Here is a 25,253-nt window from a genome sequence, read left to right as displayed (position 1 = left end):
TAAACTGTACAATATTTATAATGAATTTATGAAGGATTTATTTATTCAGCATTCTATCCAGGTTTATATCCTGGGGATTCAATGAACCAACTCATTGTTGTTCATTTTTTACTCTCTTTATATAAATCAGCTCTTTTAATGTATCTACACTAATTTACGTTTGTCATTTGCAAATGTTCAAAAGAGAAAATGAAAAGAAAAAAACAAAATTTTTTACTGCATTAAAATAGCTACATTTATTTATATATATATATATATATATATATATATATATATATATATATATATATATATATATATATATATATATATATATATATAAATGTAGCAAATATATATATATTTGTATTTATATTTTGTCTTTATATTTTGTCTCTTTTTGAATTTTATTGGTTTTGTTGCCCAATGCAATCACGAGAATCTTGGGCTTTGTCAATTCAGCATATTTTTGATGAGTTTCACCATGAGTTTAGCAGGTCATCAGCTACTGGAAATAAAAAGGCGTTAGCTGCAGAAATATGATGAGTCTAAAAGTGTGTGTGTGTGTGTGTGTGTGTGTGTGTGTGTGTGTGTGTGTGTGTGTGTGTGTTTGAGGCGAGTAAGTGACTAATTTTGATGAGAATCAGGATCCAATACATTTGAGATTTTTGTAGAATAAAGACAAAAGGCCACGTCACCACCTCCTGCTTTACTTCTGGATTCTTCTTTGGAGCAGATCTGGAGCTCAGCCTGCTGGTGGATCTACAGAGCTCTGAAGTTCCACACTCCACTCCTGCTGGGTTTGAATTGATGTTTCTGCAGTTGGAGTGCAGATCCGCCGCAGTGTTTCCGCTGATCTCTCTGTTGATCTTCCGCTTCTGGCAGCAGGACAAGAGAAATAAAAAGCATTCGCTTGTAATTAAAGACACCTTTTTATTCCCAGAGTCGAGATGAAACTGATGGAGATGATCATCATTGTTAATGTTGAACTAAAAGGGTGTTGGAGTACAAACTCCATTTAGGATTGTGATTGGTTAGTCTCTGCACAGGAGGCGTGGCCTGTTTAACAATCAGTCTGTATGATGTGTGTAAAGTCTCTGTAAAGGTGGTGTGATCTTGATGTGGTGATGTTTTCTCCAGGGAAAGGATGGAGACGTCTATGTAGTGTTTATGAAAGGAGTCTCCAGTGTTGTGCAACAGTCCGAGCTAAAGCTGTGAAAGAGAGGACGAGTGAAAGGATGAGTGTTTATAGCTGCTGAAATATAAGCGAGAACAGGAACGAACCTAAATGTAACCGTAAATGTATAAAAAGTTGTCATTGTATATTGAATAAGATTTGTATATCGCTGAAGGTCATGTTGGTACAGACGTCCTTGTGGAGTGTCTTGTCTTCTTCAGACCTGATTAAATATAATAAACATGATCGCATGCTGCTGTTTGCTCTGTTTTGAGACCAGCGAGTCTCCATTCCAGATCTTTCCTAAGAACTGATTTTTTCCTATATTTTTTATTAAACCTTGGCAATGAATCCCCTCCCCCGCCCCGATTCCCCATCCTGACCAGTCCTCGCCCCAATTCCCGCCTTGACGAGTCCCTACCCCGAGTCTCCACCCTGACCAGTCCCCACCCCGATTCCCCGCCTCGATGAGTCCCTACCCAGAGTCCCCACCCTGACCAGTCCCCACCCCGATTCCCCGCCCTGAGTCCCCGCTCTGACGAGTCCCCACCCTTGAGTCTTTCTAATCTTTTTCCTTGTTGTTTATTTCCTTCTTGGCTTTTCGATTTTACAGCTTTCGGCTCCAGCCCTGTTTTAAGAGCCAGCTGAGGAATGAGGCGTATTTTTTCCTCTCTCTCGCTGGTGTTTCATCTTTCCACTGTGGTACAGAAGCATGGCGTCATGTTTGGCTCTGCGATGGTGGAGAAGGAGAAATTATGATTTAATTAAACTGGGTTCCAAATTCACATTTGCACGCACATAAACACATTCTCAAGCCTCGAGTCCAGGAATTTATTCTCCAACACATTCAGTTCTTCTCTTCATTTCTCACTCGCACATCGTTTCTGTTCTTTTTATGAAACAAGCTTTAATAATTAAATATAATTATAAAAACAAACATCAGCTGGAATATTAACACACAAACGACATTAACACTTCTACAGGCCACGCCTTCTTTACAGAAACTGACACTCGCACAGGCCACACCTCCTTAATTATAACAAACGCACAGGCCACACCTCCTTTACTCTGATTGGCTGTAGCTGAATCATCCAGTTTACAACAGGATGATGTTTTTTTTTCTTCTGAAAACATTCTGGACTTTTGTTCACCGAGGAAAAGAACATTCTGGACATTTCTGACGAGGTTGTGGCTTGTGTAAAGTTCCCTCAGAGTTGAGACACTCAGCCTGATTCACTTCCTTCATTCTCTGAATTGAACTTGCAGGCAAGAAGAAAAAAATCAGGAAAATGGGTAAAAAGTATTATATTAAAAAAGGTTTTGGGACACCAGACTTTTCCAGCCTAGATGTGGCTCTTCCTGAAGCTGTTAGTCAGAGACACACAATTGTATCTGATGTTTTGAGGGATGCAGAAGCATGAAATTTTCCCTGCACGTGGACTAGGAGACCCAAACCTGTTTCAGCATGACAATTCTCCTGTGCACAAAGCAGCTCCATAAAACATCTGTTTACATGGGTTGGATTTGGTGGAAGATCTCCTTCTATAGAGCTCCAACCCTATTGAACACTTTTTGGGATGAATGTAAACCTGACTGCACCCCAGACCTTCTCACCTTTTCACCCACATCGGTACCTAACTTTACTAACACCCATGTGGTCTTCACCGAATCTTGTGGAACATCTTCCCAGAAGAGCGGAGCTCATTGTGGGCTATTTAAGAAAAGAATTCAGCACAGTGTCCTGTCGTCATGTGTAACGTGATCTAGGTTCTTGCTGTGCTGCTTACGTTTCCAGGATGATAAAGTTCCTCCACACGCGAGCTCTTGTAGACTAAACTCTCAGTGTTTTGCACTTGGAGACGAGAGAGGAAGGAAAACAAAGCTGACGTTTTGGGCTCTGGAGTCTGGCAGAGCTGTGATTGAGAAAATCAGTGATTATTACTCAGATCAGACGTGTTCATGGTCCTTCAGCTGAACAACGTCTCCACTACGTTTAATAAACTATAAAGTGTTTGGGGTTTCATCTCAGTTTGCATGCTGAGGAGGTGAAGAGCTCAGAGTGTGTAAGAAATGAGTGTTTAGATCAGATGTGAAGATGCTGTAGATGCTGAAGATGCAGGTGTCTGTAGATACTGAAGGTGCTGTAGATATGGAGGTCAGTGTATGTTGCAGTCTGTAGATGCTGTAGATGTGGTGGTCTCTGGATACTGATGTAGATTTGGAGGTCAAGATGTTCAAGAAGGAACTCTGCTGGATAAAACATTTTCTGGATCTCCACCTGGAAACCAGATGATCTACTCGACAGGGCATCAACATAGTCTTGCAGTTCCTGAGCTGGAACAAACCACATCTCAAGGTTGAGTTGATCTGGTCAAGGTGGAACTGGTTAGAGGTGGAACATCTATGGGCATGTAAAGAACACCTGGTTGAAGAAGGTTTCTTTTCAGGAAGCCTGTGGTGAAGCTTACCAGCGGGAAGTCTGATGCGACTGGGAGATGTTCAGGCATGTGTCTAGTGTCTCGAAGCATATTCTGGAATTGAGTACACCAAATCATGTGTGGAGATATTCATGGTGTTGAAGGAGATTCTGGTTAGTTCTTTATGATTCATACAGCTTTTTGTCTTTGTGGTGCTGCTGTTAACGTTATTGGAGATGTATTGGAACTGTGATCCAAAATAACTCCAAGATCGCAGGACTTGAGCAATGTGTCGTTAAGGTGGTAGTTTGTGCAGTGGATGATGTTTTGGTGGCTTTAGATGACACTGGTGGAAGAGGGTAGTTATGTCCTACTCCAGGGCAGCTTTGATGTTCTTGACAGGTATGTGTGAAGAACCAAGAGCAATGTCATCACCAGAGGAATACTAGGAGTGTTCTTCAGAGTATTCCTCAGCCCTTGTATAGATTGTTGTGGAGCTTCTGCTCTGCTTCTCTGACCATTTAGTGTCTCTAGGATGAAGGATCAGTCCGGGTGAGAAACTTGAGAAGGATGATGTCACGTCTTCAGTAAACTAAATATCTTTCCATTCTACAGGTGGGATTGGGAGATCTCTGACTTACTGACCCAGAAAACTCTGTGTGTGTGTGTGTGTGTGTGTGTGTGTGTGTGTGTGTGCACGTGTGTGTTGTGCTATGAGTGGGTGGTGCACATCTTGCTGCCTGGGTTTGACTAACCACACACTCCTAACCTAGACACACACACACACACACACACACACACACACACACACACAGAGGAAAGAAAAATAAACCTTCAACTTATTTCTATTTCATGAGTTAAATATTTTTCACAGTTTATAGAAACTGTAATAATAATAATAATTTTATGAATTTTATGAACTTTTTTTTTGTTTTTCGGTTCAATAAATTTTTGGAAGGATGAAATAAACTTAAATAAATAAAATATTCATATTTATTTTAATCACAATACATTTTTGATGTAGAATTTAAATTAGATTAAAATGTAACTTTAATAGCTCAGGATTAGTTTAATAATTTCAGCCAATCAGGAAAAAGCTGTAATTACTAAACTTTTATTTAATTTCTTTATGTTTTTGCTTCTTTAGTTTTATTTCAATTCAGTAAAAGTTTTATAATTTTTACATTTTGATTTTTTTCTTTCTCTAACCTCCTGACCCACATCCATTTCCTGGACGTGTGTGCGTGTGCGTGTGCGTGTGCGTGTGCGTGCGTGTGCGTGTGTGTGTGTGTGTGTGTGTGTGTGTGTGTGTGTGTGTGTGTGTGTGGTTAAACAAAGTATTTGGATAAAAAAAAGTCAAGAATCCTCGGTAAAGTTTCTTGAAAGTTTGCATTCATTGTACAGCTGCATTTGGTCAAAGCCCTGACTTTGTGTGTGTGTGTGTGTGTGTGTGTGTGTGTGTGTGTGTGTGTGTATGTGGTTATGATTCCACTCTGGCAGACCCCCACATAAAGACCCCCTTCATGGTGCTACAGCAGTGAAAAGCTCTAAGTTTAGTTTTGAGGGAAACACAAATAAACACGATGTCTCGATGCCGTCTGCTCACGCAGCACAGGGGAGGAAACGCAACACAACACAACACAACATCACACAACACACAGCACGGTGAGGAAATGCTACACAACACAGCCCCACGCAAAAACACACAACACACAGCACGGTGAGGAAATGCTACACAACACAGCCCCACGCAAAAACACACAACACACAGCACGGTGAGGAAATGCTACACAACACAGCCCCACAAAACACACAACACACAGCACGGTGAGGAAATGCTACACAACACAGCCCCACGCAAAACACACAACACACAGCACGGTGAGGAAATGCTACACAACACAGCCCCACGCAAAACACACAACACACAGCACGGTGAGGAAATGCTACAACACAGCCCCACGCAAAACACACAAAACACAGCACGGTGAGGAAATGCTACACAACACAGCCCCATAAAACACACAACACACAGCACGGTGAGGAAATGCTACACAACACAGCCCCACGCAAAACACACAACACACAACGGTGAGGAAATGCTACACAACACAGCAAAACACACAGCACGGTGAGGAAATGCTACACAACACAGCCCCACGCAAAACACACAACACACAGCACGGTGAGGAAATGCTACACAACACAGCCCCACGCAAAACACACAACACAGCACGGTGAGGAAATGCTACACAACACAGCCCCACGCAAAACACACAACACACAGCACGGTGAGGAAATGCTACACAACACAGCCCCACGCAAAAACACACAACACACAGCACGGTGAGGAAATGCTACACAACACAGCCCCACGCAAAACACACAACACACAGCACGGTGAGGAAATGCTACACAACACAGCACGGTGAGGAAATGCTACACAACACAGCCCCACGCAAAACACACAACACACAGCACGGTGAGGAAATGCTACACAACACAGCCCCACGCAAAAACACACAACACACAGCACGGTGAGGAAATGCTACACAACACAGCCCCACGCAAAACACACAAAACACAGCACGGTGAAATGCTACACAACACAGCCCCACGAAAACACACAACACACAGCACGGTGAGGAAATGCTACACAACACAGCCCCACGCAAAAACACACAACACACAGCACGGTGAGGAAATGCTACACAACACAGCCCCACGCAAAACACACAAAACACAGCACGGTGAGGAAATGCTACACAACACAGCCCCAAAAACACACAACACACAGCACGGTGAGGAAATGCTACACAACACAGCCCCACGCAAAACACACAACACACAGCACGGTGAGGAAATGCTACAACACAGCCCCACGAAAACACACAACACACAGCACGGTGAGGAAATGCTACACAACACAGCCCCACGCAAAACACACAACACACAGCACGGTGAGGAAATGCTACACAACACATTACGCAAAAACACACAACACACAGCACGGTGAGGAAATGCTACACAACACAGCCCCACGCAAAACACACAACACACAGCACGGTGAGGAAATGCTACAACACAGCCCCACGCAAAACACACAACACACAGCACGGTGAGGAAATGCTACAACGCAGCCCCACGCAAAACACACAACACACAGCACGGTGAGGAAATGCTACACAACGCAGCCCCACGCAAAACACACAACACACAGCACGGTGCGGAAATGCTACACAACACAGCCCCACGCAAAAACACACAACACACAGCACGGTGCGGAAATGCTACACAACACAGCCCCATGCAAAAACACACAACACACAGCACGGTGAGGAAATGCTACACAACGCAGCCCCACGCAAAAACACACAAAACACAGCACGGTGAGGAAATGCTACAACACAGCCCCACGCAAAACACACAACACACAGTACGGTGAGGAAATGCTACACAACACAGCCCCACGCAAAACACACAAAACACAGCACGGTGAGGAAATGCTACACAACACAGCCCCACGCAAAAACACACAACACGGTGAGGAAATGCTACACAACACAGCCTCACACAAAGACACACAGCACAGGGGAGTAAACACAGCAAAACACACAGCACGAGGGAGGAAAAGCAATGCAACGCAACACAACACAACATCATCTCCCCATATAAACTCAACACCTTTCACAACAACTGAACAGCTAAATCCTCCTGAACTGCTCTGGGGTGAACAACAAATCTCGAACTAGTGAAGAACATCTCTGGAGAGTTTTAGAAGAGACACAGCAAAGTATTTCAGTTGACTGTTTGGGGAAACAAACTGATTTTTCAGTAAAATAAAGTGGAACATCTGAAGATTTATTGATTTGTTTGGACAAAGTGAATCTTTCTACTGTTACATTACTGAGTTTGTTACAGAGAAACAGAAGGAACATTCAGGTGTTTCCCAACACCATAAAACCTTCTTATCACAGGATCTGTATAATATTACTAAACCTGTTTAGAGAAATTCAGAAGTAAAACTTATATAAAAAAAAAGATCAAATCTGGCATCAGAATAAAAGAAAAGATATTATATCATATATTTATACACACAGCAGGTAAAATAAGTATTAAACACATCAGCATTTTTCTCAGTAAATATATTTCTAAAGGTGCGATTGGCATGAGATCTTCACCAGATGTTGGTAAGAACCTGTGCAGTCCAGACACACACAGAAATCACTCCACAGATGTCCATAAATGAATTTGTGTAGTAATGAGAAATGACACGGGTAAAGTGTTGAACACGGTGTATTTAATAGTTCGTACAAAAGCCTTTGTTAGTAATGACGGCTTCAAGACGTCTCCTGTGTGGAGAAACTGGTTTCATGCATTGCTAAGGTGTGATTTTCATCGTCTCGTCAAATCTTGAAGGTTCTGTAGCCTCTTCTATAAACTCTGATCTTTAGTTCTTTCTGTAGATCTTTAATGGGATTTGAGGAAGGTGATTGGCTGGAACATTCTAGCAACTTTATTTTCTTTCTCTGAGAGTTGAGAGTTTCCTCAGTTGTGTGTTTGGGATCTTCATCTTGCTGAAATGTTCACCCTCCTTTTATCTTCATCATCCTGGTAGATGCAGCAGATTATTATTAAGGATGTCTTGGTACATTTTTCCATTCATCCTTCCTTCAATTACATGAAGTTCATCAGTACTGTATGCTGAAAAACAGCTCCACACCATGATGTTCTCACCTCCACACTTCAGGTCAGGTGTTTCTGTGCTAATGTGCCATGTGTCCTTCAAACATGGTGTGTTTTCTGGCATCCAAAGAGTTCAATTTGATCTCATCTGCCCAGAATTTATTCTCCCAGTATTTTACAGGCTTGATCTTCAGCAGTGGAGTCTTGCGTGGTGAACGTGCACACAAGACATGGAGCTTCAGTGCATTACTTATTTTTCAATAACAATTGTACCTGCTAATTCCAGGTCTTTCTGAAGCTCTCCACCAGTTGTCCTTGGCTCTTGGACAACTCTTCTGACATTTGTTTTACTCCTCTGTCAGAAGTCTTGGGAGAAGCATCTGGTCATGGCCAGTTTCTGGTGAAATGTTCTTTCCACTTCTGGATTATGGCCCCAGCAGTGCTCACTGGAACATTCAGAAATTTAGAAATCCTCCCGTAACCAATGCCATCAGTATGTTCTGCAACAATAAGGTTATGAAGGTCTTGAGGGAGCTCTTCACTTTTATGCATCTTGAGATGTTCCTTGTGGAAAACCTTGGTAAAGGAACATGTTTATACAGGCCATGAGTTGGGACTGAAGCAGCTGATATTAATGTGCAGTGACACGAAGCAGGACTGTTTTCTAATTGCTGACTGAGTTCAGCTGGTGTCGTGGCTCTTCATGCCTTTCCTCACCTCCAATATTTTTCCCTGTGTCATTCCACATTATTACACAACTTCATTTATGGACATGTATCTTTTTGTATCTCTGTATGTGAGAACTGCACGGGTTCTTACCAACATCTGGTAAAGATTTCTTGTCGATAGAACCTTTAGAAATATATTTACTGAGAAAAATGTGTATATAATATATATTTATTAAACCTGTTTTCTTCTAGTAATAAAATTATATGAAAAGCAATTTGTAGATTTCTACTTAAGTTTTTTTTTTTTTTTTTACATGTAACTTTTAGCCATTTTTGCTTTCAGGAACACTAAATAATTTATTTATTTATTTATTTGTATTTTGGTAATGGATTGGCAATGGAAATGAAAGTTTCTGATCTCCACAAATCAAAGCAAACATTAATTGTAAATTTAAAGTAGTTGTTTTGTACGGTGGAGAGATCGGCTGTACATTTCTTTCTAAATGACTGAACATAGATTTTATAGTAATAAATACTGATATACCTCGTGTTCAAACTCTGATATGATCAACAATATTATAACTAATCTACTAAACTAAATTTATCTTTAGAGTTCAAAGTAATTTTAGTTTTATGTTCTGACAAATTCACATTAATTATCATACAAATGAAAAAAAAAACGTTCCATTTGTTTTAATTTCTTTATGATTATGAAACTAAACTTTTGATCTAATTTACTTCATAACTTCGTAATTTTTTTGCTATGAAAGTATAAGGTTGTGGATTCAGAAGGAGTTTTGGCCTCCAGGCGTGTTGTTGATGTAGTTGATGTAGTTGTTGTTGTTCCACTGTATGGTATATTACATTGTGCAGATGGAGACAGACGTCTGTTTTAGGGATTGCTGGGAAGCGAGTGGTTGAAGGGGGAGGGAGGGATGTGGTTTGAAACACATCCTTGTTTGACTCCAAATAGAGCGCCAGTAAAAAAACAGAGAGAGGTTGGGTTTTTTCCTCCCCAGAACAAGTTGTCCTTTGATTGCGTGGAAGCTTGTTGCATCACTGGTGTTGGTTTGGGAACGCTGGAACACGGGACACAGGAACACTGACCTGGATATTTTAGGGCAGACTGAAAAACCACAACACACCTGAATATTTTCCAGATAGAAAGAAATTTTAAAAGCCGGATTGATGGAAAGATTTGAGGAAAAAAACAACCGAGAGGAAGACAGATGTGGGGTGGTGTAAAGTAACACTTGGGAGGGAAAATTCTGAAAACTCTCGAAACTGTGATTTTATTCCAGAAAGCGATTTTTCTTTAAATAAGAAAATGTTATAAATATTCTGAATTCTTTTGCTGTTTAAGTGAAAGGAAGGATTTTCTCTGTTGGCAACATGTTTTTCTGTAATAATCTGGTTTTAAATATAATTTTTGCTTTGTTTAAGTTCAGCTTTATGTAGTAACACAGCACAATTTTATTATAACATTTATTACATATGTTTATTTATAAAATGTTTATTATGTTTGGTTATTCAATTATTTTTTGTTTTGTTTTGTTTTTTGACCATATTGCCTCCCAGGTCTCTTGGATTATTGTCTGAGACACACCCACTGCTCACCATTTAAATTTCATATACAGAGCCAATGACATGCTTCCATTTTTACAAACAGATCTTAGACACGCCCACACTGATGATGCCCACAAACAGTGTCCTTTATTTCCATATATGACACGCCCACACTGTCATATAAAGTATCTGGACTTTAAAGAAATGTCCACGTTCCCCTGTTTGGAGTCGACTATGACCTGTCTGTAAACTGAGTCACTATACTTGAGCTAACCTGCTACGTAGCATAGAGGCTAGCAGTATTTTACACAGAATAATCTTTTATTAAATTAAATATTAATTTATATCTTATTAACACCTACAACACCTACAACTCCCCCAACACCTACAACTCCCCAACACCTACAACTCCCCCAACTCCCCCAACACCTCCAACTCCCCAACACCTCCAACTCCCCAACACCTACAACACCTAAAACTCCCCCAACACCTACAACACCTACAACATCTCCAACACCTCCAACTCCCCAACACCTCCAACTCCCCCAACACCTACAACTCCTTAACACCTACAACTCCCCAACACCTACAACACCTACAACTCCCCAACTCCCCAACACCCCAACACCTCCAACTCCCCCAACACCTACAACTTCCTTAACACCTACAACTCCCCAACACCCCCAACACCTCCAACCAACCAAACTCACCCACATGTATAGTTTACCCAAGTCCCCCAGCTCTTCTGTTTTATTACACTAATCGCTTCTGCTCTGGATAAAAAGTTATAAATAGACAAAAAAAACAGCCTGTAGCAGGCACATGGTTTGCGATAATCTTAATAAAACCTAGTTTAAGCCTCTTAAAGCCAATTAAATCTTCTATATTAACGAATAAGACTCTAAAATCTCTCGGGCTTCAGTATCAAGTGCAAAGGTTGTTCAAGGAAACTGATATTTGTGTTTAAATTATGACATTTAATATAATAATAATAGTAATAATAATAATAATAATAATATTAATAATAATAATAATAGTAGTGCTGTTTTTTTAATTTTCAGTCTCAAAGACGTGCAGCCCAAAGCAGTTTGTGTGTCAGGACCAGGTGACGTGTATCTCTAAAGGATGGAGGTGTGATGGAGAGAAGGATTGTCCTGATGGATCAGATGAAGCTCCAGAAGTGTGTAAGTGTAAACAAAGCAGAGCTTTCAGCACGTTCTTACAGACCTACTTTTCTCCATTCTTTCTCTCTTTCAATGTCTGAGTGTGTGTGTGTGTGTGTGTGTGTGTGTGTGTGTGTGTGTGTTTCATTCTACTTCTGTTTTCAATCTATTTTTTTTTTTGTATTTAATTTTTTTATCTTGTCTGGAGTATATTGTATCTCAGGCATCTTGGATTTTGGCCTCTGTGACTCCCACTGATCTCCACATTCATGTCCATAATCAGACCCAATGACATGACTCTATTTTCATATTTAGACCTTAAAGCCTTCAAGCCACGCCCACTCACAATGCTCTCATTTGCATATTTTGTATACAAAATCTGTTTTATATATGGATGCATCGACCTTATTTGGATTTTTCATTTAGTTATGAAACTCTAATAAATTTGTGTAGTGTTTGTGTAGTGTTTTGCTAGCTACACAATGCTGAAGTTAGCATGCGAGATTAGCAGAGGGTGGAGTCTGCTTGCTGTTACATCTGATTATAATAAATGTATTATATTGATGTGAGAAGGTGTTTTGACCCCAGGGAACTGAGCTGTATCCGTGTCCAGCTGTTCTTTGTTATCTCACATCATTTACAAATGCATCTTCATCCAGATTAGGAAGATTCCTCTTTTTTATTCAGTCTGAAAATCTCGAGCTCTTAAACTTCTCTTGACTTGGATAAAAACCAACATGACTGTGGCTCTGGGAGAGGAGGGGAAATGTGTAAAATCAGTAATAAGAAAAAAACAAGACCTATTGAAACTTTTTATCTGTGTTGAGTTACATTTAACCAAACATCCAGTTCAGTAGACCAGCTGATAGAATGTGTGATGTGACCTGGGTGCCATTCATTTATTCATTTAGAAATTACAATATGGTAATTATTGCAATTTTTTCATGATATTTGTAAATAATGATATTGTTCTTTCTGCAGTAATAAATCGCACCTTTTTTTCGACTAAAGACACGATGGTGTGTGTGGCTGGCAGGACAGCATGTCTGATACGCTTCATTCCCCGTATTAATTACATCGTTAATTCTCTTAAACGTTTTTATTATCGCTCAAGGTGAAGAAAAAGTTAATCAGCATCTCGTCTTTTCTCTCTGTTGCTGTTCCCTTTGGGGGGCTTCTGTTTTCTAAATATCACACTGTCATTACTCAGTGTAATGTGTTGTTTATTCGTGTGTGTGTGTGTGTGTGTGTGTGTGTGTGTGGAAAATGAATAACAGTGATGATGAATGCTCCCTCAGTCCTGGCCCGGCTTCTCACTTTAAACTTTAAATATTTATTTTGCTCATCTATAAATCTGGATGCAGAATAGTCAAATCAGAACCAAATCCAAGACCAGTTTGCGTCTCATCTCTTGTTTTGTGTTATGAGAGATCAAGTTTGTGAATATTTCCGCTCTGTATATTAATAAAATAATTCTGTTGAAGGAAACAATGTGTTGTATACAGTAGCAACGTGACTTAATAAGAATAACAGTAATAATAAAACTGTGCTGTTCATACCATTAAAAGCCATGACATTATGTTCCCGTGAACCCGAGACGAACGTTATTCAGAACACACACACACACACACACACACACACACACACACACACACACACACACACACCGTAAACACAGACCTGGAACTCCAGACGATGAAATCATGCATTATTTCACTAGACTGTTATTCATCCGCAAGAAAACAATTGACCTCAGTACTGGCCATCGTCCAGTGATTGACTTCATCAGAAACGTCTTCAGAACTTAAGAGGAGCTTCTTTTAACCTCGGCAAGGTTCACATTTTACCGTGATGCTACTCGGATCAAAAGATCCTCCAGTTGTACCATATGGTACATTCCAATGGTTTGACATGTGGTTTGGTCTTATATGTCCAATATCAATACCGAGATGAGATGAGATGAGATGAGATATACCTTTTTTCGTCTCACAGTGGGGAAATTTCTCTGTTACAGCAGCAAAGGAAAATAAATGTGCAAATATGTAAAAAAATAAATAAAAGAAAAAGAAAGAAAGAATAGAGACACAATACAGTATACAGTGTATACACACATCACAGTGTATAAATACAAGAGAAAAAGAGACCATGAGTAAGAAGTAACGCTGTCAGACATATTTCAGGGTTTTACATTAGTGTAATTGCACGTGTTATTGCAGTAAACAGTAGTAACAGTGTGTATTCTGGTGACTGGGTCACTGGGAGCAGCTCTGATTGTGAAGTCTAATAGCAGCAGGGAGAAAAGATCTTCTGTATCTCAGGATGTAACAGTGTGTCACTGAAGGAGCTGCTCAGACAGGAAACAGGGGTGAGAGATGTTCTGCAGTAATGATAATAGTTTAGCTGTATCTTTTATATTAAGTTTGTAATCCATATTAATTATTGCTAGAGACTCGGAGCACTTTTGTACGTCGCTCTGGACACGGACGTCTGCTAAATGTCGCAAATGTAAATGCAATATAGTAGAGCCATTTAATGTGCTTTTATGGATTGGCCTTTTTTGTGTTCACAGTATGGATCAGCTCTATTGTACAACCCAGTTGGTTGGTTCTAAATACCAGCTAAATGGTACATTCCAATAGTACAGACCAATGGTTTAACTCTAAATGCTACCCATATGGTACAGCCCAGTAGATTGGCCCTTTTATACAACCCTGTGGGTACAGCTTTACAATATGGCCCTGTGATTTGTCCCTATATGTATGGTACAGCATTATAGTACAGCTCTATGGTCTGGTCCTATGTGTAGAATCTGCAGCTCATGCCCAAGGCCTTAAGGTTGGTCCTAAAGTGATCAGCAGGGCCTTGGACATTCCTAGAAATGTTTTGGTTCTTTGTGTAATATCTTTAAAGTCTTTTGTCCCTGACATTATTTACTGGAATATAAGGCTGAGGAACATCTGATTAAGTGAACCTGAACTTGGCAGTGAGGTCTTGCAGGATCTACTAATACAAACCATATTAAAGCAGTATTGTCCTCATAATGCTGCTATTTAAAGGACGAGCCAGGAGAGCCAGAAGCTTAGATTTAATTTGCTACACAAATCCTCAAGCCTCAAACACAAAACCAAGCTTATTGTGCTGAATTAGGACAGAACGGATGTTTGCGCTCCCTGGTTCGAGAATGTAATGAATGTTTGTGCTTCATTCGGCTTATCCCGTCTCTCTTTGTGGCCTCGACTCTGCGCTTTTTTTTCTTTTATTTCTAAACAACCATGTCCCTGGATGGAAAGAAAAAAAAGACAAAAAGGTGAAAGCTGAGTCATTCGATATGAAGGAGGGGATTTGGGAAAAATAAAAGGAAAAGAAAAGACCAAACAGAAAGTTACATCTGGATCCTGGAAGTCATTAAGAACCAGTCAGAAGGAATGAACATAAAATGCTGCTTTTTTTCCACAATCTGCTTTTTTCATCCTGAGAAATGAAATTGAGAACAGCCTGGAAGGTCAAACACACATTCTCATAGGATGAAAAAAAAACGGTGAACAGTTCATCTCGAGTTATGATGCCGAAACTGCTGAATTGCTGTCGAGTTTCTATCGTGAGGGAGTGAATCTGCTTCACATTATAACTTCATTAGACCCGAAACCACAAATAATCAGCCTCAATGAGCATCTGGATCCTGGAGACGACAAAATTCCTCCAGAAAGAACGAACAAAATAATACTGTTTTTTACCTCCTGTTTTTCTCATTCAAGAGCTGGATGGAGTCTGGAACATCACAAACACACACACACACACACACACACACACACACACACACACACACTCTCTCTCATGGATTGGAAAAACACTAACTCCAGGCGTCTCTGGAAAGTTACTACATAAAAAACAACCGAAAGGGAGAAGGGAAGCAAAGATTCACCCTGTTATCAGCTGATTAGCAGTTGCCCGTGGGAGGGCAAGGGCAGGGCAGTGGTGGGGCAGGACAGGGCAGGGGTGGGGCAGGACAGGGCAGGGGCAGGACAGGGCAGGGCAGGGGCAGGACAGGGCAGGGGTGGGGCAGGACAGGGCAGGGGCAGGGCAGGGGCCGGAAGAGGGGCAGGGCAGGGGCAGGGCAGCGGCAGGGGCAGGGGCAGGACAGGGTAACTCTCTCTCAGCTGCCAGTCAGAATAACATTAGCCAATCAGAGTGTCTGTGAGCTGAAGTATGCAAAATAGGGCAGTTAGTTTTATAAAGCAGTATGGCTTCTCCTGATCACAAACTCAAACTATTCCTGAGTGACAACTTACTCACCTGTGGATTTGGAGGAGAATAGGCCTCTGGGGTGGGGCAGAATGGGGGTGTGGCTAGAAACACACATAATGTGCATGATTGGTGGGAAATATTCCAGTATGTCCATTTTTGTTAGAATCTCCTTGGCTGCATGTTTCAAGCGTAAGTGGTGGAAAGTTTTTGGATTTATAATGGAATCGTAAGCATCAGATCTGCTGATTATATTTTGGAATTTATCTAAACAGGTTTAAGGTCACAGCAAGGTCAATTGTCTTTAGAAATTTGAAAGTTTGAAGTCAGGACATGTTGAGTTCCTCTTGTTGGTTTTGTTTCTCAGTGATTTAAGTGCCCTTGTGTATTGATTATACAGTGTGTGCTGGAATTTTCTTTGGTGAGTGAGACACCATTAACACTGAATGCCCCTGAATACCTGTATATGCCCCTGAACACCCCTGAATGCCCCTGAACCTTCCTGAATACCCTTAAACTCCCCTAAATGCTCCTGAATAACTTTGAACAAAAGCCTCTGAATGCCCCTGAAAGGTCCTGAATTCCCATAAATGGTTCTAAATACCCCTGAATACCTATGAATGCTCCTGAATTCCCCCGAATTCCCCCAAATGCCCCTGAGCTCTCCAGAATGGTTTTGAATGCCTATGAACCCCCTTAAATGCCCCGAATGCCCATGAATGCTCCTGAAGTCCCCTAGGTGGTTCTGAATGCTTTTGAACTCACCCAAATGCCCCTGAATTGCCTAAATGCCCCTGAATGCCCCTGAGTGCCTCTGAATGCTCCCTATTGGTCCTGACTTCCCCAAGCTCCCCCGAATGTCTCAGAACTCCTCTGAATGCCCCCACAATGCCACTGGATGCCCCTGAACTCCCCAAATGCTTGTGAACCACCTTGAAGCTACTGAATTGCCCAAATGTCCCTGAATGTCCTGAACACCCCTAAATGCCCTCAGACATCTCTAAATGCCCCTAAATGCTCCTGAACTTCTTTAAACAGCCCTGAACTTCCCTGAATGGTCCAAAAAATACCTCTGGATGGCACTGAATGCCCCTAAACGGCTTTGAATAGTCCCGAATGCTCCCAAACGCCCCTGAACTCCCCGGAATGCTGCTGAACATCCCTGAATGCCCCAGAAAATGTTTGAATGGTGTTGAATGGCCCTGAACTCCCCAAATGCCCCTGAACACCCCTGAATCCTCCTGACTGCTCTTAAAATCCCCTGAATGGCCCTGATTAGCCTTAATGCCCCTGAACCCCCCTGAGTAAAATAAATATATACAGAAATAAAGAATACAAAAAAAAGAAGGAACACAAAGAAAGAATACAAAAAAGAATGAATAGAGGAAAGAAAAAGAAATAAAGACTACAAGAAGGAATACAAGGAAGAAAAGAATGTAAAGGATGAGAAGAAAGGGAAGGAGAGAAGAATGTGAATGGAGGTAAAGGAAATAAAGAAAGTAAATAGGAAGGAATGGAAGGACAGAAATGAAGGGAAGAAAATTAATTATTTAAAAAAAAAAAAAGAAAAAAGTGGAAAGAAAGGGAATGACAGAAAATGTAGGAAAGGAAGAAAGAATGGAAGGAAGGAAGGAAGGAAGGAAGGAAGGAAGGAAGTGACGACAGATACAAAGAGAAAGAGATGACATGATAAAGACAGAAAGACATCGGCATTAATGAGGAAGATTCTGCACTGTTGATGGAAATCCCATATCCTCTCTCTCTCTCTCTCTCTCTCTCTCTCTCTCTCTCTCTGTTTATAATCTCCATTTTTCTCTCTCTCATGTAATGGTTTAAAAAGATGCATTCATGCATTAACACTGCTGCTTGGTAAATGAGGACACACAGACACACACACACACACACACACACACACACACACACACACACACACACCTTTTATTCCAGCAACAGGAAGTGTGTGAGTGCTCTGAACTGAAGCAGTCTTATGTAATCTCCACATGAGCCTGGACGTGCTCTGGGTTTCGAGAACGTTGGTGGTGTTCGTGTTTTGCTGTCGAGGAGAAACAGCACAAAATCAACACGATGCTGTGTGAGATTATCATCACACACACACACACACACACACACACACACACACACACACACACACACACACTCTGGATTCCCAAGCTGGGTACAGAAAGCCCGAATTTACCACCTGATCACGGAGAAAAACATTTTATTGATTTTATTGACATTTTATTCATTAATAAATAAAGTGAATTCAATCAAAATAATAATAAATAAAACATTACTGTAATAAAAAATACTGAAACATTTTCAATCACTGCATTTAATTTACATTTTATATAAAAGCAGGAAAAATGAAGAAAATGTGTGAGACAAGTGAAAAACGGGCAGGTTATAATATCACATTTCTAATCCTGATATTAATTAATATTTAATGTAAATTTACCACAATATGATCCTGAAAACCTGCGAACACTGTCAGCACTGTACTGTATAATACAATTCCTTTTGACTTTTATTTTGTTTGTTTGTTTTTTTTACATAAGTCATGTTATGTTCTGGATGGTATCAAAACTCATTGTCAGATAGATAGATAGATGGATGGATGGATGGATGGATGGATGGATGGATGGATGGATGGATGGATGGATGGATGGATAGATAGATAGATAGATAGATAGATAGATAGATAGATAGATAGATAGATAGATAGATAGATAGATAGATAGATAGATAGATAGATAGATAGATAGATAGATAGATAAAATCAGACAATGAGAGTTAAAGATGGAGGTTGGTGTGATTATTTAGCTGAGCTCTGGTGCAAAGTACAATTTATTCTTTTTCACTAAACACAGAGCTTCTCCACAACACCACACAGCCTCGAACATCTTCAGATCCCCCACACTCTTGTAAAAGTTAAAATCAACAACAATCCTGGATTTTGTATGTCTGGAGAAGATCCCGAGGGCATCACAGTCACTGTTTTCAGCCACTTTGTTTTTACTGTTCAGGTATGTGGCCATTTTCACTTGACCAAAAATAAAATAATCAGTTGGCACATGAACCTTTTTCTTCTGACGTATTTAAAACCAAGAATAAAACACTGGAGAGTAAAATCACATTAAAGGAACTTAAAATACGTTTAAAAGAACAAACAGTGACTGTAACCTGGAGCAGTGAGTAAAAGTGTGAAAAACAGTTTCTCTCTGTGAACAGAACGGACCGTCCTGTAGAACATCAGGGTTTAAAATAAAAGAGTTCACAGAGATGATGCAGTGTAAAATCCTCCACTGGAGCTCGGCAGCTTTTTTGGTTAGCGGTGGTTTGTACAGTGTCTCTACTTTGGTTTAATATCCTCATTAAAACCAAGAACATCTCTCCATTGGGGGTCCACCCTCCCACAGAGTTTATTCTTATTTAAAACCTTAACACAGGCCCTGTAGAGCAGCTTCTCCGTCACTGTCCCAAAGTTCATCTCCTCTTCACCCCTGTACTCCAGGAGGGGAACCTCCACAACCGTCAAGGTCAGGAGCGATGTCCAGCTGGAGAACTGCTTTCACCGATTTTATAGTCCTTCAGTTGAACATGCTGTGCCGCTGTTAGTGTGGACCTCCAGCGGTGTAGGAGCTGGTTAGCGATGCGCAGGGACCAGAGGCCTATATGTGCTGACAGGTCTGTCCCTGCGATGTTCACCAGCTCCCAGATTGTGATGATCAGAGCTCTGCACAGTGTGGGGGTGTTCGTACCAGAGATGTTCAGACAACTCCCGTAGACTTCTCCAGCTTCTCCAGCACCCAGCAGCAGTTTTTTTAAGACCATATTCTAGAAGTCTGCAATAGGTAACTGGTAATCCGGAAACATCCAGTGCTTTAATTTCTATTAAAAACAAAGTTCTGTCTAGCCCCAGTCTTCCCACCATGTGCAAAAGTCCACTGACTGCTGTTCTCCATATCAGGTTTCTGGGCTTGTTTAGGAGTCTCTGGACAAATTAGAGGTGAAAGCTGCAGTTCTGCTGGAAAGATGAACCAGCCCTTGCCCCCCTTCCTCCTTGGGCGAATGGAGGACACTCTGCAGAATCCAGTGCATACCATCCCAGAAGAAGTTCATGAGCTGGGCCTGGATGTTTGCTAGCAGGTTTGGTGGCAGACCCACGCATGCAAATTGTGCCAGAGGGACCACACTGCAAGATTGTTGATCACCAAAGTTTGCCCTCTGTAGGACATCTTTGGAACCATCTGCTTCCACCTGATCAGTCTGCCCTTGATGTGCTCTACAGTGCCTTCCCAGTTTTTATTTAAAAGTTCATGACTACCCAGGTAGACACCCAAGTATTTAAAACCAACTTTTTTCCCACACCAGGCCTCCTGAGAGTGTCGAATTCCCACCTCCCCACTCCCCAACTAACTGCTTCATTACAGTCACGTCATCTGCATACGCTGACAGGTAGAGTGAAGCATTAGTGTGGAATATTAAAACCAGAATGACGACAACTTAGTTTGATTAAAAAGGTTCAATAGCTTTTGCACAACATTCCTTTTTCTGCAACATTCCTTTTCTTTTGTACATGATACTTTTGTACAACATTCCTGACAGTGAACAGCCCTGCCTGATCCCTCTGCACACACTAAAAGGGGCACATAAACCACCGTTAACCTTCAGTACACTCTCAATTTCATTTACAACACCCTGATCATGGCTATGAACCCAGGGTTGAACCCAAAGCTTTCCAGCACCTTTCACAAATATTCGTGCTCAACCCGGTCAAAAGCCTTTTCCTGGTGTAGAAAAATCAGACCAGTCTTTAAACCCAATATCCTGGAGACGTCAAAAATGTCATGAATTAGGTACACGTTATCAAATATCGACCTGCCAGGCACACAGTACATCTGGTCATGGTGAATGATCTGCTCCATCACCTTCGTCAGTCTCGATGCTAATGCTTTTGACAGCAGCCTGAAGTCATTGCACAGTAGTGACACTGGGCACCAGTTCTTCAGTTGGGTCAGGTCTCCCTTTTTGGCAGCAGTGTCAGGACGACTCTCCTGCAGTTCATTCATAGCTGACCTCATCTCACACTGTCCTTTAGGACCTTCAGCATGTCCTACCCTATTACCCAGAGCGCCTTAAAAAACTCTACAGGGAGACTATCTATACCTGGTGCCCACCCATTATCCATGCACTGGAGACCCTCTTAAACTTAGCCAGTGCCAGCTCCCTGCCTAACTCCCTGGCCACTGACTCTTGGAGCTTAGGCAGATCTTTGAGGACGCTCTCCTCCACTGCCTGTGCCCCTGACCTCTCGCTGCTATACAGCTTAGAATAGAAGCTGACCGTCTGCTTGTAAATTTCAGAAGGCTCTGACACTAATTCTGATTAAACAGCATGCATTAATTTTTTTCTGTTCATTCTTTTGTTCTAAACTGAAGAACTTGGAAGGATCATTCATCTCAGTGACTCTTTAAGCGTGAGTGGACCAGCGCCCCCTGTGCTGTAGTGTCCAACAGGTCGTTCATTTTGGCTTTTTCACTTTTGAGGGCTTCAATATGTCCTCGATTTCCTGTGGCTTTTAAACGCTGGAGTTCCACTGTCTCTATCTCCAGAGCTTTTAGAGATCTGGCAATGTCTCTTTAATTTTATTCTTTAATTTGTGTTTTAGTTAAATCCCACCACTGCTGTAGGAGTTAAAAGCTGCCTGCTCCAGTTTAAAACATTCCATAAAAAAAATTCTCTAAAATTAGTATCTTTTAAAAGTGCGGTGTTAAAATGCCAGTAGCTGCTCTTAGGTTTAACATTCTTTTTACTGATGGTGCACTGAACCATACAGTGGTCTGAGATGCCTACTGAAAAAAATAAAACACTTTGTAAAATAAGTCAGTTGATGCTTAAAACCATAAAAACGATCTAATCTCTCCAGCGTGTTGTCTGTGCTGTGGGCACGTGTGTACTGTCTCTGTTTCTTATTTAAATTCCTCCGTATGTCACAGAGATCGTACACACAGATAAAATCAAAAACCTCATTCTTATAAAAAGCATTTACTTTTAAAAAGCCTTCAGTTTAAAACTTCTTCTACAGTTTAAGAAACAGGAATAAAATTGTGAGAAAAAGCAGGGCAACACCACCACTAAGAGATGTGGCTTTAAATCACCAACCCGTCCCACTCCTTCACCCAGTCAACAGCACTACTGCTGTCACTGTGGGTCTCCTGCAGCATAACAACATGTGTTCTTTTGCTCCATTTACATTAAGGCAACTTGGATCCCATTCATTAAAATGAAATAAAAGTAAATCAAACAGATGGTAAAAAAAAAAAAAATTTCATCTTTCATCTCCACTTTGCACTGGTTTAGTGACTGGTGTCTCCTGGCAATGGCTCTGCACCCCTGTGCCTGCCTCTGCCATCGCAGGCAGCTCCAGCACTGCTCCAGAGTCCACTGGGACCTTTTCGCTTTCGTAACGCCTCTCCTTTCTCAGTTCAGCCGAGCAGGGCTTCCTTTGGCTCAGTTCAGCCGAGCAGGGCTTCTCTGGGGTGGATGTCTTTAGTGGACCTCTGGACTACAGTCTGAGTTTAGGGTTTATGCTCCCTATGCCCTGGTGCAGCAGTAGTTACGGGGGTTTCAGCAGCAGGCCACGCTGTAACCGCAGGAAGAACAACTCCAGCAGGTTCAGCTGCATCCTACCCTGGGCACTTGGAGACACCGGGGTCACTCTGTCTTTCAGGACAGGCGTGAACAAGATTCATATCTGACCACATTTAAAACATTTGATTTCTGAATCAGTGGAAATGAAGATGTTGTAGTCAAAGTCCTAAACCCTAAAAAAACACGTTTAGTTCCTCAAGACCTTCATTAAGGACCATAAAAAACATTCTCCTGAAAGACACCAAGTGCTTAACCAGTGGGGACTTTCTGTGGGGGATTTTCTTCATCGGAGAAACGAAAGGAGAGACAATAGACAACATGACCATTTAGCAGGAGAACTGAGGGAGAAACCAGTATAATAATATTGTGTTATTATATACTAATATTGTCCCCTGGTGGTCTAGTGGTTAGATCCCCAGTCAGGGAACCATCCCCAGCCACTCTCAGTGCCGGTCCCAAGCCCGGATAAATTGGGGAGGGTTGCATTAGGAAGGGCATCCAGCGTAAAAACGTGCCAAATCAAACGTGCGGAGGATCTGCTGTGGCGCCCCTAACGGGAGAAGCCGAAAGAAAGTTTATATACTAATATTGTGTTCTTATATACTAATATTGTTATTCTATACTTATATTGTTATTTTATACTAATATTGTGTTATTCTATACTAATATTGTTATTCTATACTTATATTGTGTTATTTTATACTAATATTGTGTTATTATATAGTAATATTGTGTTATTTAACACAATTTCTTTTTGAATCAGTCATTGTCATTTTGTGCAGATTATTAAAAGGACCACATTTGCACTGTTCATACAGGAGGCAGAGACAATTCTCTCATGTGCCACCACATTTCCAACCACTAACACACACACACACACACACACACACACACAAAATACTCTACACTCACTCACACACATACACATACACCACCCGTGCACAGTGTCCCAACCTCTAACACACACACCTCCTTTACACACATACACTATCCACACACTGTATCCCAACCACTAACACACACACACACACACACACACACACACACACACACACACACACACACACATACACAAAATACTCTACACTCACTCACACACATACACACACCATCCACACACTGTGTCCCAACCACTAACACACACACACACTCCTCAGTGTCCCAAACTGCTAACACACACTCCTTTACACACACACACACACACGCTCACACCCACATGCACACACACACACATGCGCACACACAGAGAACAGAAAAGGGAGGGAGACAGAAAGGGAGAGAGACAGAGAGAGAGAGAGAGAGAGAGAGGGAGGAGACAGAAAGGGAGAGAGACAGAGAGGGAGGTAGAGGGAGGTAGAGAGAGGTAGAGAGGGAGGTAGAGGGAGGTAGAGAGGGAGGTAGAGAGGGGTAGAGAGGGTGAATGATAGCTGCTGCTGTTTATGGTTGTTGATGACCCAGTTTGCGTGTCTCGGTGATAACCCTGAACACGCGTGTCGTTCTTCCCAAACTCCTCATATCATCACATCTCCTGTTTAATCTCTCGAGTCATAACATGGCTGGATAAACATCTGTAATCTTACACAGGAAGCTAATCATCATCATGATCATCATCATCATCATCATCTCCACGTAGAGGAGAACTGGTGTTGTGTCTCAGCGCTGAGCAGAAAGGAATGCAGCTCCGTCTGATCTCCAAACATCTCACCCTGAACACTGCAGCTCTCACACAACATCTGGATTTCTGCACATCTGCTTTCATGGGGCTTCACATCAATAATAAATGTTAATTGAAGTGTGTGTGTGTGTGTGTGTGTTTTATGTTTAAGTATTCATGTGTTGCACTCTATTACTAAATGAAGTGGTTGGTGTGGTGTAACTCTCTGTTTTCCTGGTTTTGTTTTCCGCTCTCTTTATTTGTTTCTCCATCGTTTGCCCTGAATTCCACTCGGGTCGTGCCCCGTTTGTCACGTGACTCGACTTATTCTGCAGATTTACATGTTTCTGTGAGCCGAGAGCAGATCAATTGAATGAAGTGATTGGAATCTGTGTGATTCGCGTGCTCCTGCGTCAGTCAGATTAACCTCACGCTGTGTGACGTGGTGTTGTGTTCCATGGCGTGGTGTTGTTTTGTGATGTGGTGTTTTTTCATGCCGTGTTGTGTTTTGTGGTGTGTCCTGCATTTTGTTAAAAGCGTGTGCGAGTTTGTATATTTAAAAGCTCACGCCACATTAGAGCTCTCTGGAGATTTATAACGCAATAACAAATGAGTCACGACGTCTCACTTCCTCAGCACTGCTTTTATTCCGGCTTCAAATGCAAGAAAACACTAACCAGAGCAATCCTAAACACTAAACTCAGAACAATCCTAAACACTAACCCCAGAACAATCCTAAACACTAACCCCAGAACAATCCTAAACACTAAACTCAGAACAATCCTAAACACTAACCCCAGAGCAATCCTAAACACTAAACTCAGAACAATCCTAAACACTAACCCCAGAACAATCCTAAACACTAACCCCAGAACAATCCTAAACACTAACCCCAGAACAATCCTAAACACTAAACTCAGAACAATCCTAAACACTAACCCCAGAACAATCCTAAACACTAACCCCAGAACAATCCTAAACACTAAACTCAGAACAATCCTAAACACTAACCCCAGAACAATCCTAAACACTAACCCCAGAGCAATC

At 41.4% G+C, this 25,253-nt stretch overlaps 1 protein-coding gene across 1 annotated transcript in view; it reads left to right on the top strand.

The window, feature by feature from the left end:
• Nucleotides 1–25,253, top strand: part of lrp1aa (low density lipoprotein receptor-related protein 1Aa) — a 117,066-nt gene that overhangs the window by 8,734 nt on the left and 83,079 nt on the right. Inside the window, 1 exon segment of the mRNA XM_046874969.1 lies at nt 11,555–11,677. Within this exon segment, the coding sequence (XP_046730925.1) occupies nt 11,555–11,677 (123 nt within the window).

This window comes from Silurus meridionalis, chromosome 19 (genome assembly GCF_014805685.1).
Source record: "Silurus meridionalis isolate SWU-2019-XX chromosome 19, ASM1480568v1, whole genome shotgun sequence".
Classification (NCBI taxonomy): Eukaryota; Metazoa; Chordata; class Actinopteri; order Siluriformes; family Siluridae; genus Silurus; species Silurus meridionalis.
Note: the sequence above shows the minus strand (reverse complement) of the source record. Positions and strands in the feature narration are given on the sequence as shown.